The sequence below is a fragment of the Lissotriton helveticus genome, chromosome 6 (assembly GCF_964261635.1).
Source record: "Lissotriton helveticus chromosome 6, aLisHel1.1, whole genome shotgun sequence".
NCBI lineage: Eukaryota > Metazoa > Chordata > Amphibia > Caudata > Salamandridae > Lissotriton > Lissotriton helveticus.
In genome coordinates this window covers 146840121-146856798 of record NC_136067.1, presented here as the reverse complement: position 1 = coordinate 146856798, position 16678 = coordinate 146840121, and the positions used below count along the sequence as shown (strand labels likewise).

General features: G+C 45.6%; 1 protein-coding gene across 1 annotated transcript in view; it reads right to left on the bottom strand.

The window, feature by feature from the left end:
- Positions 1-16678, bottom strand: part of PLB1 (phospholipase B1) — a 552393-nt gene that overhangs the window by 296644 nt on the left and 239071 nt on the right. Inside the window, exons 23-25 of the mRNA XM_078647360.1 lie at positions 14280-14345; positions 11379-11479; positions 4327-4408 (exon numbers count right to left, since the gene is read on the bottom strand). Of these exons, the coding sequence (XP_078503486.1) occupies positions 4327-4408; positions 11379-11479; positions 14280-14345 (249 nt within the window). The remainder of the gene's footprint in view (positions 1-4326; positions 4409-11378; positions 11480-14279; positions 14346-16678) is intronic.

Here is a 16678-nt window from a genome sequence, read left to right as displayed (position 1 = left end):
AGGCCATCACCACCTACTTTGAGAACAACGACTTGCCCGAGACACCTTTTCCGCTGGTCTGGGATGCCTTTAAGGCCACGATTCGGGGTCATATTACGTCTCTTGTGATCGCGAGGACGCGAGAGGCGAGAGCAGTGGAGGATGGCCTGGTGAAGGAGTTAAAGGAGGCGGAGGCGCAAGACCGGGGAGGCTCTACCCTGCAAACGAGGCGCCGCCTGGCGAATCTTCGAGGCCAACTGCGGTTGTTGCGTACTAATAGGGCGGAAGGCTCCCTCTTGGCTTTAAAACAGACACATTTTGAGGGGGGAGATAAGGTTGGAAGACTCTTAGCGAGGAGACTGCGGGTCAGGGCTGCTAAGTCCCATATAGTGAATGTTCAGCTACCTAATGGGTCCAGGGCGGCGACGCCTAAGGATAAATGTCAGGCGTTCCGGGATTACTATGCTTCGCTATACACTGCGGAGACGCCGCCTCTTGACTTGGTGGAAGAAGTCTTGGAGCAGTACGGTGGGACGACGTTGTGCCCCCACTCGGCGGAGCTCTTGGAGGAGTCGATAACACAGGAAGAGGTGACCTTGGCTCTTAGTGAGCTCCACCTGGGGAAAACGCCGGGTCCCTATGGGCTCCCGCTCTCCTTCTATCGCCTGTTTCAGGCTCAGCTGGGACCATACCTTCTTCGGCTCTTCAATTCTTTCACTGAAGGACTGGGTCCCTCTACGGATATGGGAATGGCGGAAATTGCCTTAATCCCAAAGCCTGGGAAAGACCCCACACTTTGTTCATCATACCGCCCGATAGCTCTACTAAATACAGATTTTAAAATATACACCAAGGTGCTGGCGAAGCGGTTGGACCCCCATATGCCTGACCTGATTGACCCGGACCAGGTGGGATTTATACGCGGCCGTCATGGGGCTGATAATGTGCGCAGGGTCGCCCACCTGGTGGGGAAGGTGCACCACTGGCAGATTCCGGCCTGTCTACTCTCGTTGGATGCTGAAAAAGCGTTTGACCGTGTGGACTGGTCATTCCTCCGGGCGGTCCTCTGTAAGATAGGACTTGGCCCAAAGATGGTCGCTCGAATCATGGCGCCCTACGTAGCCCCGAAGGCCAGGGTCCGTGTGAATGGACAGCTAACAGAACCGTTTAGCATAGGGAGAGGGACCAGGCAGGGCTTTCCCCTATCGCCTTTGCTGTTCGCCTTAGCGATCGAGCCTCTGGCGGATATGATCCGTCGGGCTACGGACATACACGGCATTCCGCTGGGTGGATGGGACCATAAAGTAGCGCTCTATGCCGACGATCTCATCCTCACCCTCAGTAAGCCCCGGAAGTCTTTGCCAGCGATCCATTCTACGCTCTGCCTCTTTATAGTGTCTCTGGTCTGAAGATTAACCACAGCAAATCTTGGGCACTCAACCTTACCGTCCCTAAACCCGAAATCCCCCCACTGGAGCAGTTGTGCCCGTACCGTTGGACAGAATGCCACATTCAGTATCTCGGCCTACACCTGACCCCTTCGTTAGATGGATGGTCGCCTGTTAATTGGAGAGACTGCCGCAGATCGGTCCTTGAGGACCTACGGAGATGGAAGTCGCTAATACCATCATGGTTGGGTAGACTCAATGCAATAAAGATGTCCATCCTACCCAAGCTCCTTTATTCACCCATCCCCTTACATAATATTCGGAATTTGCAGAAGGAATTAACCAACTTCATCTGGGGGGGACAGAGGCCACGCTTCTCCCAGGCGCTTCTTATGGCACCACGAGACCGTGGAGGGCTGGCGTGTCCTAATTTGGTGGACTATTACTGGGCTGCCCATTTGCGCTTCGTGGCTGAGTGGAGTATCAGAGAAAGTGAAAAGGGGTGGCTTCACATGGATAGGGCTGTAACCGGCCATACTATCTGGGACCTGGCGTGGAACCATAAAGCAGTGCGTTCTCTGAGCGCCTATTTGGCGGTGCCCACGAAGACAGTATTGGAAATATGGGACAGGATAGCGCTACGTAGAGGTCTCACGACCTTCCCTTCCCCGCACACCCCTATTGAGGGCAATCCGTGGTTCCCGCCAGCTTTCCGTACTAGAGCTTTTCGTAGATGGTCACAGGGCGATTGTAGGGTCCTTACAGACCTCTTTGATGGAGGCACCCTTAAGTCTTTCGCCCACTGCAGAGAGGAGTTTCGACTCCCGCCTGAGGCCGAGATGCAATACCTCCAGCTGCGACACTGGGTCCTGTTGGATGCAACGTACCCGGGGGCCACCCGAGACTTTACCCCGTTCGAGCGCCTAGCCCGTTCTTGTGCCGACGCGAAGGGTTTGATCTCCAAGATATACCAGATATTGCAACATCCTCAGGTGCCGCCTTCACAGACCTATCAACAGCGGTGGCACACGATGCTGGGGACCGATATTGCACCAACGCAGTGGCTTCGTCTGTGGCGGGATATCCCTAAAGTATACCGTAGTATACCGCAACAGGAAAACGCATATAAAATGATGATCCAGTGGTACTACACGCCTCAGCGTTTACATAAAATGTTCCCGACCTCCTCTCCCGTCTGCTGGAGGTGTCGAGCTGCGCCTGGGGATTTCCTACACATCTGGTGGACTTGCCCCTTGATCACTGTCTTCTGGAAGGAGGTCCTGAGTCACATTAAGGGGGTCCTGGGGTTTCCTCTGCCTGATGCCGCTAGTACATTGTTGTTGGGAATCAAACCTGCGAATTTGCTAGCTCTGACCCGGAGTGACTGGACTCTAGGGCTACAGATGCTGGGCTCTGCCAGACAACTCATTGCCCTGTACTGGAAGAAAACGGAGGCGCCCCCTATTGCTGCGTGGATTGTGAAACTCTGGCATGTCATTACTATGGAGTTACTCTCCGCTAGACTGCAGTCTCGCAATATACGCTTCAAGGCGGTATGGCAACCTCTGGTGACCTATTTGTGTAAATCCGAACATGCGCAAAGCATGCCCCCTAGACTGAGAGCGCTGCATCTAGTGGACGATGCTATACTTCCTCCTACCTCATGCAGGCCTGTGATGTGATTGCCCTGGAGCCCGTACTGTGGCACGTGGTGGATGCTCCTGCTGCTGACGGGGTCTGTGAAGTCTCCTTTCCCAACGGTCCCTTCGCTGTTCTCTAGGTCCTTTCTCTCCTCCCTCCTGACTCTTTCCTCTTCTTCTCTTCTGCTATCCTGGCTGTCCTATTGCCTTCTCGTAGGCACTTGGTTGTAAGTTGGACCACTCTGGTCCGGTAGTTCTCGTAGTTTTGGTTCCTGGTCTATACTTGGCCCTAGGGACTAGGTTTTATTGGCAGTGACTATTGGGCATGACAGAATGCTATGTCTATCTTCTGACGCGGCCGGCCCTATTGGGTTGTAGGCGGAACGCTGTGTATAATGTTGAGAAGCAAACACACTTTACAAGTTAGTTTTACTGCAATTTCTCTGACGCGGCCGGCCCCTTTGGGGTTGTAGGCTTATCGCTGTGTATATGCCACCCTTCTTTGCGTACTCCCTTCTTCGGGGGTGAAATAAAAACAGACTTTAAACTAAAACCCAAATATCTTGTTACATGAAATTGATTAGTATGAAATTGAATAATTGTTTTTATCTGTATAAAAATGTTTTTATTTTCTTTGTATGATTTTTAACTAAATCGAATAAAGATTCCCCTGGTACGCCTATACAAGACATGATGGTGCCAGGGAATGGAAATTGCACAGTGGCCCCTAAGTCCAGGGAGAAAGCTCCCTACACGTTGGGCCACCGTTGGTCGGTTCTGCAAGAACAAACTCATGATTTGCGAGTTTTTTCTTGCGAGCAAAATACTTTTTCAGAGCAGGTGCATCAAACATGGTGCTCCCTCAGGAAAGGTTCAATGCCTTTAATCCCCACCAGACATGCATGGATCTCGAATTGTGGTGGGTGGTCCTTTGCCAGGCAATAGAGGCCATAGCCTCTGCTGACCTGGTAGGCCAGTGGGCCAACCACCTACCTTACATGAGGCCCTAAAGTCCTACCAAAGATAGGAAGTAAATTTGGTTGGATTTAGGGATTAAATACAGGTTGGAATGTTTGTTTTCTAGGGAGTTATTTACCTAAAGATTAGCTGTTTTTTGCAATCTGTGGTCTAATACTAAAGTGCAAGATGTACTAACTCTAGGGACAAAATGGTGGTGGTTTCCATACCAAAGATAGCAAATCCCATATAGTTTATTTAATTTGTAAACGTTTTTATTTCAGAAAAATGCACTTGCGGTGCCCAAAGTTCTCTAGATTTTTAAGGATATGGTTGTTCTTGAGTAGGGTATGCAATTTTACCTGGTATTCCTTGTTGTATCTCGCCAGAGTCTCAAGGTCTGTGGAGTTCTCAGCTGGATTTACAACACAACCACACAGCATCCTGATGAGGGTGAAAACACAGGTCACAAAAGTGCATGGAAATAAGTTAAAATCACTGAAAAACGTGAGTCAATTTGACAGAGCCGAACAGCGAGCAAGTCTCAAAACTAAGGAAACAACATACCTTCAATGGGTAAGAGATGCACCAAGTTCATGTGCACACTATGCATACAGAAAACATTTTAAATAAAATAATTACCTCCCTGGATTTTTCCAGCATTCAGACATACAGTAAAATATAAACCTAAATTTTAAGGAATAAACTGAGCTCTGTCAAACATGCACCAGTAAAGACAATAGTTCCGGCTTTTTGTTAGGGGAAGTGCTTGAAAATGGTTAGGGGACTGAGGAGCATATTATCAAGGACGGGCAATACATTATCGCCACTTTATCGGCAGGTTCCTGCCGATAAAAGCGGCGATAATGTATCGCCCGTCCTTGATAATATGCCCCTGAGTGTGTTGCCCACAGTGGTGCTAGCAAAAATATCTTAGAATGATGAAATATCTTGGGCTACAAGGTTGTGGATGATGATAGCAGGCTCCCTTTGCTGAAAAGCCACATTAACAGAGTTAAGTTGTAGCCTCAGAGAGTGATAGCAAAAGGCAAATATTACGTTTTTGTTTAGGGATGAACTTAAAAGGCATACTCAGCAAAATATTTCATAGTAGATTCTTTTGACATAGGCCAGTATTTTGACATTCACAAATTTCAAAACTGCCTTTTCAAAAGAGGTAAGCAGTTAAAATGTGATTGGCAGCGAAGTAATTTCATCAAAGAACTCCCACTGACTTAGATATAAGCTAGACATCCTGTCGCATCTGCAGTCTATGAAAATGCCTCGTCCCCAATAACGAGTGGGAACAGAAATGGGAATATGCAGCAATCCACAGAATGCAACGGTCTTGATGGACAGCCCTGCCAAACAATAATAAACCATGAACAACACCCAAAAGAGTGCTGAGCCAAGCCCACTGTCTCTCTCTCTGTGCTTCTTACTGTATGTTTTTGAAGAACTGATGACATGACGTTGTTCAGACATCTAAAGCTGTCTCTGACTAGACCTAAACTTGTCAGTCAGTGCTTCTGTGAGGATCCAGGCGGAATCCTCCTGGTTTAGATTCTGAGAGCAAGACAGAAGGTAGAGCAGCCCTTGAGATCTATCAGACCACCAAGGTGTGCACTGGTCGGATGTTCCAGGACTTATGACCAATGCAATCATTACTAAATATGAATTCACTGTTTCAAGGAAACTTAAAGTTTGAAGAACATTTTACATATGTTTTCGGAGTCAGGTCAGCTGGGCATGTGCAATTAACAGGTGTGAAGTCACATACCACAGAAATTGATCCGACATCTGATCAGGCACAGGTGTGCCTAGACCTCAGGTTCTTATTTCAAGTCTTTAATGTGTCACTCTGTAGCCTCTGTGAGAACTGTTTGTGGTGTGAAGGATAAGTGTTTACAAAACCCTTATGTGGAACACCTGATCCACTTTATCCAAATCTGCAACTGCTTTGTCTTTAGATTGCAAGGTTGAGGGTGCAGCAGGTACATATTTGTGAGAGTTGATCGTGTCTTTGTGAGAGTTGATCGTGTCTTTGTGAGAGTTGATCGTGTCTTTGTGAGAGTTGATCGTGTCTTTGTGAGAGTTGATCGTGTCTTTGATTGTGCTGCTGTTTTTGTAATGGGTACTCGTTGAAAGGCACCATGGCTTTATGTGGGATGAAGGACACATTGAGGGCTGAAGCATGCCGTGGTGGTCAATGAGTCGAAGGATCGTCTGGTGTTACTTCAATTGGAAGTGGCCCCTGTTTTCTGATTGGTCCACTGAGAGAGAGAGATACCAGTTGTTTTATTGATTTCAAAATTGAAAGTTGACCTGTTGCCTCACAGGTTCAAACATACCCTGCTATGGAGTCTGAGAGATGAGAAATCCTAGTGTTTCTAGACTCCGTGTTGAGCTTTTGCACCTCAGCTATGGCTGTGATTCAAGATAGAAGGTATTAATTGAAGGGGCGAGAGGAAAGTGAATTATTTACAGTCTGCAACCTACTTTCCCTCTGCTCTAATAAACAAAAAATGTTACTTGACCGGGAATGTAAAATTGTGTGTTACTCAAAAGATAAGTTACTTGTGACTCGACTGAGGCCAAAAGGAGGCACCAATAAAATACAACCTCGGGTCACCATATGTAGTTGTAGTGAAAAGGGGCTTGTGGCAGCAGACTCGAGATGCTGCTCTTTTGGTACTACATTCTCTATCTATGTTCTAGTGCCCTTTTAAGAGACTCGAGGTGTTGGACCATTAGAGACAACCCCCCCACCAAAAATAAATACAAGTGCTTCTGCCCTAACAAAAGCCACCCTGAGGATCTGCCCGGTCACAGTGGCCCCTCTTTCGAGTCACACACATTTTCTGATCTAGCAACTTTTTCCTGTTTATTTGCGACTTCTATGGTCCACATACTGCTACAGATGGACAATGGGATATCTCTTGATGAACAATATAATTAATGTCAATTTTACAGTAGTTTCACATGAGTCTAGATATCAATGTTCTGTTTGAGGTTTTTATCTCCTTTGTGGTTTGTGAGGTAAACGTTTGAGTGTTTTTGAATTTCATGTCCATTTGAGCTGTGTATGAAGGGAAGTGTGCTGTATCTTGCCTTTTGAGTTGTGTTTTTTTCTGTTGGTGTGCTGTGTAAGGGGATAGGTGTGTGGTATCCTTGTGTGCCTAACTGTGTGAGTGATGATTTGGTGAGATGATGGCGAGAAAGGCTGCCGCATGATGCTGTGGGATGTTGTGAGCTCTAGCGCTGCTGCCAGGCAGAAGTAGACCTTGAGGGTGGCTTTGCCATATCCGGGTGTGGAGTCTTATGAACCTGCTGCAGTTTTAATCAGGAGGAAACAGTTATACTGCTTCTTTCGGATAATGTTATAGTATTATCATTGCCCAAGTTAGATGTTCCAGAGACTTGGGGCCCGATTCACAGAACTTACTTAAGACAAAATCCTAAACTTACTACCATTTTGGTATTCACAGAAGGCACTTACTCATTTCGGTATTCACAGAACGCACTTACTCATTTCGGTATTCACAGAACGCACTTACTCATTTCGGTATTCACAGAAGTTAGGCCTCCTAACTTTACTACTCCTAAACTGAGAAAAATCCTAACTTTAAGACTTGCACTATTCACAGAAGGCAATTAGGAGTCCTAAAGTTAGGACTCCTAACTTCTGTGAATACCGAAATGAGTAAGTGCCTTCTGTGAATACCAAAATGGTAGTAAGTTTAGGATTTTGTCTTAAGTTAGTTCTGTGAATCGGGCCCTTGGAATACCCCACAGTTGTCAACACAATATGAACCGACATGTGTGGTCTCCAAATTCGACACTTCATAGAGATATTCGAATACATGATCTAGAAGTATGATGAAAGATAAAAACAGGAAAATCTCTGCCAACACCACATAATTGTGAGCACCCTTGAAGTGAGAACAAACTAATGTGGTACAACAATTAAATTGGAGCAGGGCTGTTACTTTTCACAACTCCGCAAATCAAATATATGTCCCTCTTTAGGCCAGAACTTCAAGTCCTTGCTGAACCTGGTAGTTTACATTTTTATTCCAGCTCTCATTTCAGCCTTTGGGAAGTACATTGTTCTTTTATCACTCTATTAATTTTATATTATTAATTTTACAACGTCTGGAGAGATAGCACCAAAGTCACACTCTTGTCAGAAGCTTTTGTGGGCTAGTGTCAACCTTTTTTGGGTTTCCCATCAAATTGCAATACGTAATTAAAGAAACTATTATACGGGAGGGGGTTTGGAGGTTAAAAAACAGAGCACTTGGCACCACCTAGCATTAGCTGAATCACAAAGAAAGCGGTCAGGTCTACTCTTAATCATAGATGTTGTAATGCAAGCGCAGGGCCCCAATAACTGCAAAGCCCGGTGCAAAGGGCCCTGGCTGCCCTCCCAGTGTGCCCCCACCCAACTTCCAAAAACTTGGAAATGCTGATCCCCTAAGGAACACACACTGCTCCTACCAGATATCAAAGTTTTGTCAGTCCAGCTCTGGGTGACCCGTCTCATACAGGCTTTAGTGGTGCACCAACTCACAGTGGTGGAACGCTGATACGGATGTTGGGGCTCTGCCCACTCTTTTTTCCACCTTGTGTCTTATTTTATCGCTTGTCTTAAAGACCATTTAAAAAAAGGTGCATGTACTCACACCTGTCATGGCATGGCTGTGTGCGCCTGTCACAATGGCGAAGGCGGGCAGCAGGTCAATATTTGTTGGGCTGCCACTCTCACAGTCCTGGGGCATGTGACGCTATGTCTCCTGCACTAGGGAGCACTTCCTGATGGCCATGCAGGTAAAATTAGCCCCAAGCCTGCAGTGCCCATGGTGCATGTCAATGAGGAATGGAGACATGTCACAATACTCCTTCAAAACTTGTCAAAGGGTGGGGTGTGGTCAGCAAGCTTCCTGACGCTTTGTTATGTTGGGAAAGGTTGAGTTGAAAGTAGGAGAGGCTACAGCAAGGGATTGCGCCATTTAATTTTCAGGCATTGTTAAGTCGCTAGAAGCCCAAACATGCAGCCTGAGAAAAGTGCAGGTAAGAACTGTCATCAGACTCAGGTCAGCAGACCTTGTTCTTCTGTGGTTTCCTGTTTTTAGAGCCCAGGACTAAGGAGTAATGTTTTCTAACCACTTATGGGAACGTAATAAGCTGCTTTCAGTCCACTCCGACGAAATGTGTAATTCAACATTTATGTGCAGCCCCTTGTGGACGTATCTCCGTCAGCCTCCTGCTGATGGTGTATTCCTGCATCTTTAGATGTGCCAGTACCCTAGTGAATGTATTGTCTTGAAAATAGATGGGCAGGCACCAGCCTCCATGCTAAAATGCTCATACGCGCTCACCTGTCAGTCTCCTCCCCAGAGTTTACTCTTGTGAGTATATATACATGCAGCGTCCATGTTAAAGAGACTCTTCAGTCATGTACTCGTTTCCTTTTCTGAATGTAAATCGTATTTAATGAAGTGCATTTTCCTGGACATTATATGCACCTTTGACATATTGGAAGAAATCATGTAATTAGTACAATCTAAGGGCAAAGTGTTTTTCCGTGGAGGCCTGAATAGATAACACATTGAACTACACCCTGCGGAAGTCAATTTCTATGTACTTAATCAGCATTTACTCAGACTAATTGTGTATTGATCAGCTGTCGTCACCACCAGCTTGGTCTGCTGTCATCACCACCAGCTTGGTCTGCCGGGGTTATCACCAGCTTTGTCTGCTGGGGTTATCACCAGCTTGGTCTGGCGTGGTCATTACCAGCTTGGTCTGCTGCCATCACCACCAACTTGGTCTGCCGTGGTCATCACCAGCTTGGTCTGCCGCGGTCACCACCAGCTTAGTCTGCCACGGTCATCACCAGCTTGGTCTGCCGCGGTCATCACCAGCTTGGTCTGCCACGGTCACCACCAGCTTGGTCTGCCGCGGTCATCACCAGCTTGGTCTGCCGCGGTCATCACCAGCTTAGTCTTCCACGGTCACCACCAGCTTAGTCTGCCACGGTCATCACCAGCTTGGTCTGCCGCGGTCATCACCAGCTTGGTCTGCCATGGTCACCACCAGCTTAGTCTGCCGGGGTCATCACCAGCTTGGTCTGCCGCGGTCACCACCAGCTTAGTCTGCCGCGGTCATCACCAGCTTGGTCTGCCGTGGTCATCACCAGCTTGGTCTGCCGTGGTCATCACCAGCTTGGTCTGCTGCGGTCATCACCAGCTTTGTCTGCTGCAATCACCACCAGCTTGGTCTGCCGTGGTCATCACCAGCTTGGTCTGCTGCGGTCATCACCAGCTTTGTCTGCCGCGATCACCATCAGCTTGGTCTGCCGCGGTCATCACCAGCTTGGTCTGCTGTGGTCTCCAGTAGCGACCAGCATCTACACTGACACAGGCACAGCTCTGTTTGCCTGGGTTAGGCATGAGCTGTGTTTTATTTAACTAAACAACAGGGGTATTTATATAAAAACCCACCCTACTAGAGATCTTCTAATGCATTAGCGATGGCAGAGGGCCGCAAGCCAATGTATGAGACACGCAAGCCTCAGTGAGAACTGCAGTTATTATTTCCTTTGAACTCTGCCTTTGCTTCTGCCAAAATCAATGATTGAGTTTTGATAATGTATGCGGTCATAATAGTGATATAATATTAATGACTATTTCCAGGAACTTTTGGCAATACAATAATTTATTAGGGTCATTTTTGTCGCTTTTATCCTTCTAAGAATTAAATGGAACTTAAGTTCAGCTGAAATAAACCAAGGGAAACTAAGGGCAGGAGATATCTTTAGAGGGATGGTAAAGGATAACTTATGGGTGTGGTTAGTATAAAGTTAACAGCAAGGAGTAGGTTAATTATAGGCTAGATCAGGGCAAGGAGTAGGTCTGGGAAAGGGTAAGGATAATGATAAGGAATAAGTATAGAGTTAAAGTAGAGGTGGTTCTATAGGAAAAGATTTAACCTAGATTTCGGAGGAGTGATAGGTTTAGTATCAGAGTAAGATATAGATTTAAGATAAAGATCTGGGTCAGGAAATGGTTTAGGGTTATGATATGGATAACATTAAAGGATAGGTTCAGACTTAGGGTACATATCGGGTAAGGTTAATTTTTTTAAATCAATTTATCAAAGATTTTTTTTTAAAATACACAATTTTCATGCCTATTTAAAAAATGTTATTGACAGAAGAACCCCCCATTCCCCACTCCCCGAACACCCGCAAACTCCTTGGGAGGCTTATGCATGCTTGCTCGCTCAAACAAATATTGGTATGGTCTTAATCTCCATCAGTTTCAAAGTTCACCAGCTGGCACTACCTACTCACTCATTCAACTAAACCCTATTGCAGTGAAGCAAAGATATGTTACGTTGTGATTCCTACCTCATGAGAGCCCTGGGGCACGGAACCATGTTCTCCTGGTACAATTCCCGTAGAGTTGGTATCTGAAGCACGCTCACCAAATTTACAAACATCCGAGGAACCTACAAGGACAGACAAGTGACTGCATGCTAGGTGAAGTTGTACAAGGCATGCTCACAACCTGCCCAATGTTTTTAGCAAAAGTCAACAACTGATATTACAAATATGTGGGAGTGGAGCTGCCATTTTTCTCCCTGTAATTTTACATAGCGCAAACTCGACCCGGAGGCATTGGAGCGCTTTACATGAGCACCAGTTACATTACACAAGGGCACATTCGTTTTTGTAGGCACAGGGAGATCAAGTGATTTGCTCAGAATCACAGGATGTTGACCCGACACCGAGACTCGAACCTGGTTCCCCAGCTCCTAAGTTGGCAGCTCTGGCCGTTACACAGCGTGTTGTGGTTAACCATGGGGCATATGTAGGTAATTTCCATTTTGCGATTCTCAAATAGCGATTTTTAAGGAATCGCTATTTGAGAATTGCAAAATGGAATGCAGGAAACAATTCGCAATTTTTTTGCAAATCTCTAACATTCCTTAATTGCGATTAGCAAATTGGGAATCGCAATTAAGGAATGAATGGGGATACATTCTCAAATTGCAATTTTCTATGAGAAAATCGCAATTTGAGAATCACAATTCCAAGGGTGCCAGGGTGTCCAAAGGACAGCTGTTGCACCCCTGGAATGTGCCTGTAAGTACATGTGGCGCACATACATGCCCTAAGGGCATGTCTGTGCACCACATGGCACTTTGAATTTAAAAAAAAAATGCATTTTGACAGGAAATCGCAAAATACCATCTACTTGAAGTAGGTGGTATTTTGCGATTCCTTAAGCCAAAATTGCAATTTTAAAAGCACCCCTACATAGCATTTAAGGAATCGCAAAATTGCGATTCCTTAAATGCTTGAGCAAAATAAGGAATCGCAATTTTTGCGATTCCTTATTTTGCTAAATGGCACCTACATACCAAGACGCCGTTTGCGAATCGCAAACGCCTGCCTAAATATGCTCCCAAGTGCAATGGATTGCCAGTATACAAACGACATATTGTAGATACGAAGTCAAAGAGGAATCAAAAAAGGTGCAGCTTATAGTTTTATGTTTGGTGTTATTCTTTGTATTGTCTTTCTTAATGTTTATGAAAAATTTAACTAATAAAATATTTTGAACATAAAAAAAAGGTGCAGCTTCATTTTACATTCAGCCCACAAGTACTGCTGCAAACATATGTACATTTGTGCTATATCGGGCAAAGATCAACTCGATCGAATAACTCCTAAACGTATTTTTACGTAATTTCTTGCAATTGCATAATCTGAGTGGATTGATGATAAGGTCAATGGTCCCAATTTATTTATAATGTTGCCCAACAGTATACAGAGTGTGTCGGAAATCTAAATTCCTGGGGCTGTAACACACTATGATCACTGGGGGCAGTGGGGGCACGAACAAAGTGTGCCCTTGCCCTATACACCCCAGGGGCACTTTGGTATTACAGAGGGGGACACAGATGCTTGCGTAGCCCCTTCTTTAAAACAGATTGCATCAGTGCTACATGTGCAATGGGGCAATCTCAAGTGGGCGTGCATGGCCCATGCAAATCAGGAAGCACTTTGCCTCTGTACTTGTGCCATATTACAAAATGTGTGCCACAGAGAGGTGGGACAGAAGACCCCCCCCCCGATCCAGGCCTGCACTTGCAGGCAGCTGCAGGTGCATGCCTGGGGGGGATCTCTGCCCTTTATTCAAATGCAGGCCATGTTACTGCCTGCAAAGTGAAAGGCAGGCCAGTGGCTTTAAACAGACAGTCCTTCTTTCACTAACGCACTGTTGCCAGTGCAGGCAAAACATTTGCACACTGCTTTGGGAACAGCCCATTTGTTTTGATATGACACATTTTCCCAGTCTGCTCCTAGTGCACAGACTTATTAAGTGTTTTACTGTGGTGCAGTGTGCCATATACACAGTTCGACCCATGTTGTATTGGTAAGGACTTGCACAATATTCAGCATCAAAATGAGGTACTTTACTTACCAAAATGTGGCCTTGGAGACAGTGGCAGCTGCTACGGAACAGGGTGGTGGTGAGTGTGGCGGGAGGATGATACAAAAAGCAAAACGACCACTTACCTGATCACAGCCGCACCTTTGCCTCCATCCTCTCCCCTAAGTCAATCATGACGCTACTGTCACCAGCATGACATCGACATCGTGATTGGTCTGAGTAGCCAGTTTGGCCACTCAGACAGTGCCTGGGAGCCTTGGGTCTGGGTTCCACCCAGCTGCGAAACACATGACTGTTTGGCCGGCCCAAGATGGTGGGCCAAACTGTCATGCGCACTTATGGTGCATACACATTTCCTCCTCCCTGTGACACCAGCCCCCCTTGCCCTAACCTGGCCCATAGCCCATACTAGAAATAAAATGATAAAGTTGTGTTATTATCATTTTATTTTTCCTTTTTCACTGCTCTGAGAGCAGTGGGGCGTCGCTCCCCCGCCTTAGTTAAGGAGCCGCCCCCGGGCTGGACGTAGAGGGCATCAGGCGTTTTCCCGGAAGTCTGGCAGGGTGGGGCAGGTTTTGCAGCAGCGCTGCAACACTTGCACTTTCCCGCACTCCCCTTCCTCCTCAGGGCTGGTCCGCCACATTGCCAGGGCTGCTTTAGGTTCTCAGTCCGGTTGTCGCCGCCACTGCTTGGCGATTTCTCAGTAGCTGGAAATTATATGCTTTACATACAAGACAGCTCATCATAAAAGATTTCTATTGAATAAAAAAACAACACAAACATAGAGACAATTGGATCATTCAACCGATCAGTTTATAGATGTACCAAACAGAAAAATGTTTGTGTACCTGTGCATGGAAGAAGTCCAAAGTGTCCTTGATGTTGAACACAAAGTTTTCAGGAGAATAATAATTCTGTTGAAATTTAAAGTCGGAGGTTAGATTTGTGAATTATCTCACACACATGTAAGAGCTGATATTAGTCACACACATGAATGTTCTCCCCCCTTATTCTGTCCTACTGCAAGCCAGGCACTGAGTGTGAATGTAAACACAATATACAGACTTTAAGGCCTCAAGTTCAAAGTGATTTTGTGGACACAAAGATTGAAATTTGCAAAGTCAAAGGGTTTGTGATGACAAATGCCTTTTTGTAACATGTAAAACTTTTTTTATGAGTAGAAAAGACTTTCTCGCAGGGGGTAAAATAGTGACTTTCCTAATTATTATACATTAGACAGGTCATTTGGCGACCATTTCCAAATTGGCATTTTGCCATATCACCTATTAGAGCACAGGCTCCATTGCAAAATGACAAGCAGTTCCCAAAAAGAAAGAGCACAATTCGCAGCCACTGTTTGCAACCTGCTTGTATGTAAATAAAGTCCCATGGTTCAGCAATTGCTTAATTATTTTTTTTCACTTTGTATAAAATGCCAAGCCTCAGTCCAAACAGACAGGTATCCTGACGATCAGGTCTAAGTAACCAAAGGCTGTGAGTGATAAGATCCATGTCAGAGGAATTGGGATTCTTCAATTCTGCCCATTATGGGGCAGGATGATCCTGCTAGTGCAGAGGAGCTCTCCTGAAACTGTTAACCCCAACAATAAAGTGGATCACAGAATGAATCTTGGTGGGCTGCACTAGAGCACTGTGCAGAGACTGGAGATTCAAAAAGTTCTGTTTGCCTTACTTTTCATAATTTCAGATCTGAGGATATTAAGGGCCTAATTTAAAAGATGAAAGACATTTCAGAAATGACTGCCAAGAAGGCATGGCGGTTCCTGTCAACGCTTTGTGAAGTTTGCTTGTGCACCAAACTGTTTTCCTTTGCTTCCCAAAGTGGAATTCTCTTTTTGAAACTAAAAATGCAAAAAAATGCCTCCCTCACCTTGGGAGTCGACTCCCACGGCGAGGGGAGCATTTAGCAGTTTCTGCGCCTAACTGCAAGGGTTTTGCTGGCAGTGACGGGCAGTGAAAACTGACCTCTAATTCCACCCATCTACATCAGATTGTCCCCTCCAACGGCCCTGCACAGTAAGGGCTGTTGGAGGGGTTTATTCGTGATGGAGACAGAGTAGTCACTGCCGTGATTAAAATTATGGTTCATCCACATCTAAATAGGGCAGGCAGACCGCATTCTTGGCAGAAAGGACACTCCGTCTCGAAAGAGTATCCATACCACCAAGAATTATCTCAGGACCTAAGTTGTTTGGCAACAATTACATGGTAGTTAAGCACCAGATCCAGGGTTAGAACCCATGTATGCAGCTTCCAAGTTTGCGAGCTTAGCCACTGGACCGCATCTCCTGTTTTTACTTATAATAAGCATTGTATAAAATTAAAATTATGGACTGTAATGCTACCACCAGTATGTTTTTATTGCCAGTGGACCATGAAGCTTTTGCCGTAACACTGGTAATAAATGACATATTAAACTTCATGAATCAGCATATATTGTTTCTAAAATGGCATTTTATCTAGGCCTGAGCGGATTTTAAATTAGGCTGGAGTCATTTCAGTAACTCCATGTCACTGTTTGGCGTGGTATTACCAATAATTATGCTATCACATCTGCTCAAGAAACATGGATGGAAAATCCTACAGCGAGAGCACATTTAGTTCTTCTGACCCACTAGCTTTCTGTAGGTAATCCATCAGAAACACCTCTAGGAGGCATTGAATATTAGGGCCTTTCCCTGTCTTGATCTTCCTTGAGGAACACAGGGCACTCAGTTCCTGGAACGTGAGGTCACTGTATCTAGAAGGCAGAGAGCCACTGGCTTCTCCTGTTGAAGACATACTAGGTGTAGTGAGGTGTTGGACCTACCTAACCTAATGAGAACTAAACTCTGTGAGGTTGGAGAATGGGTTGTGCTAGACCCTCAACTGCAGTAGAACTTAATTATTCTAAGATGTATTATATGTGCCTAATATTAGTGATGGTTTATCAAATAATCTACACCAAGATTATCTGCTAAAACAATGCAGACTTGAATCCCAACAGCTGTACACCAATGTGAGAGGCTGGCTTGGTATATGATGCACCCTTATGTAAGTGGGAACCCTGCACCAACGCAGACAGCCCTTATGGTGATTTTAGTGGTCCTAGACACCCTTAGAAAGCTCTCTAAGTGGTATATGTGGAGAGCAGCTTTCAGGCTTAGTCCAGAAGGAGTGTAAAGCAGCTTGCTTTACCAGAACACAATCTTATGGGTGTAGAGTAAGTGAAAAAGAACAGTACAGT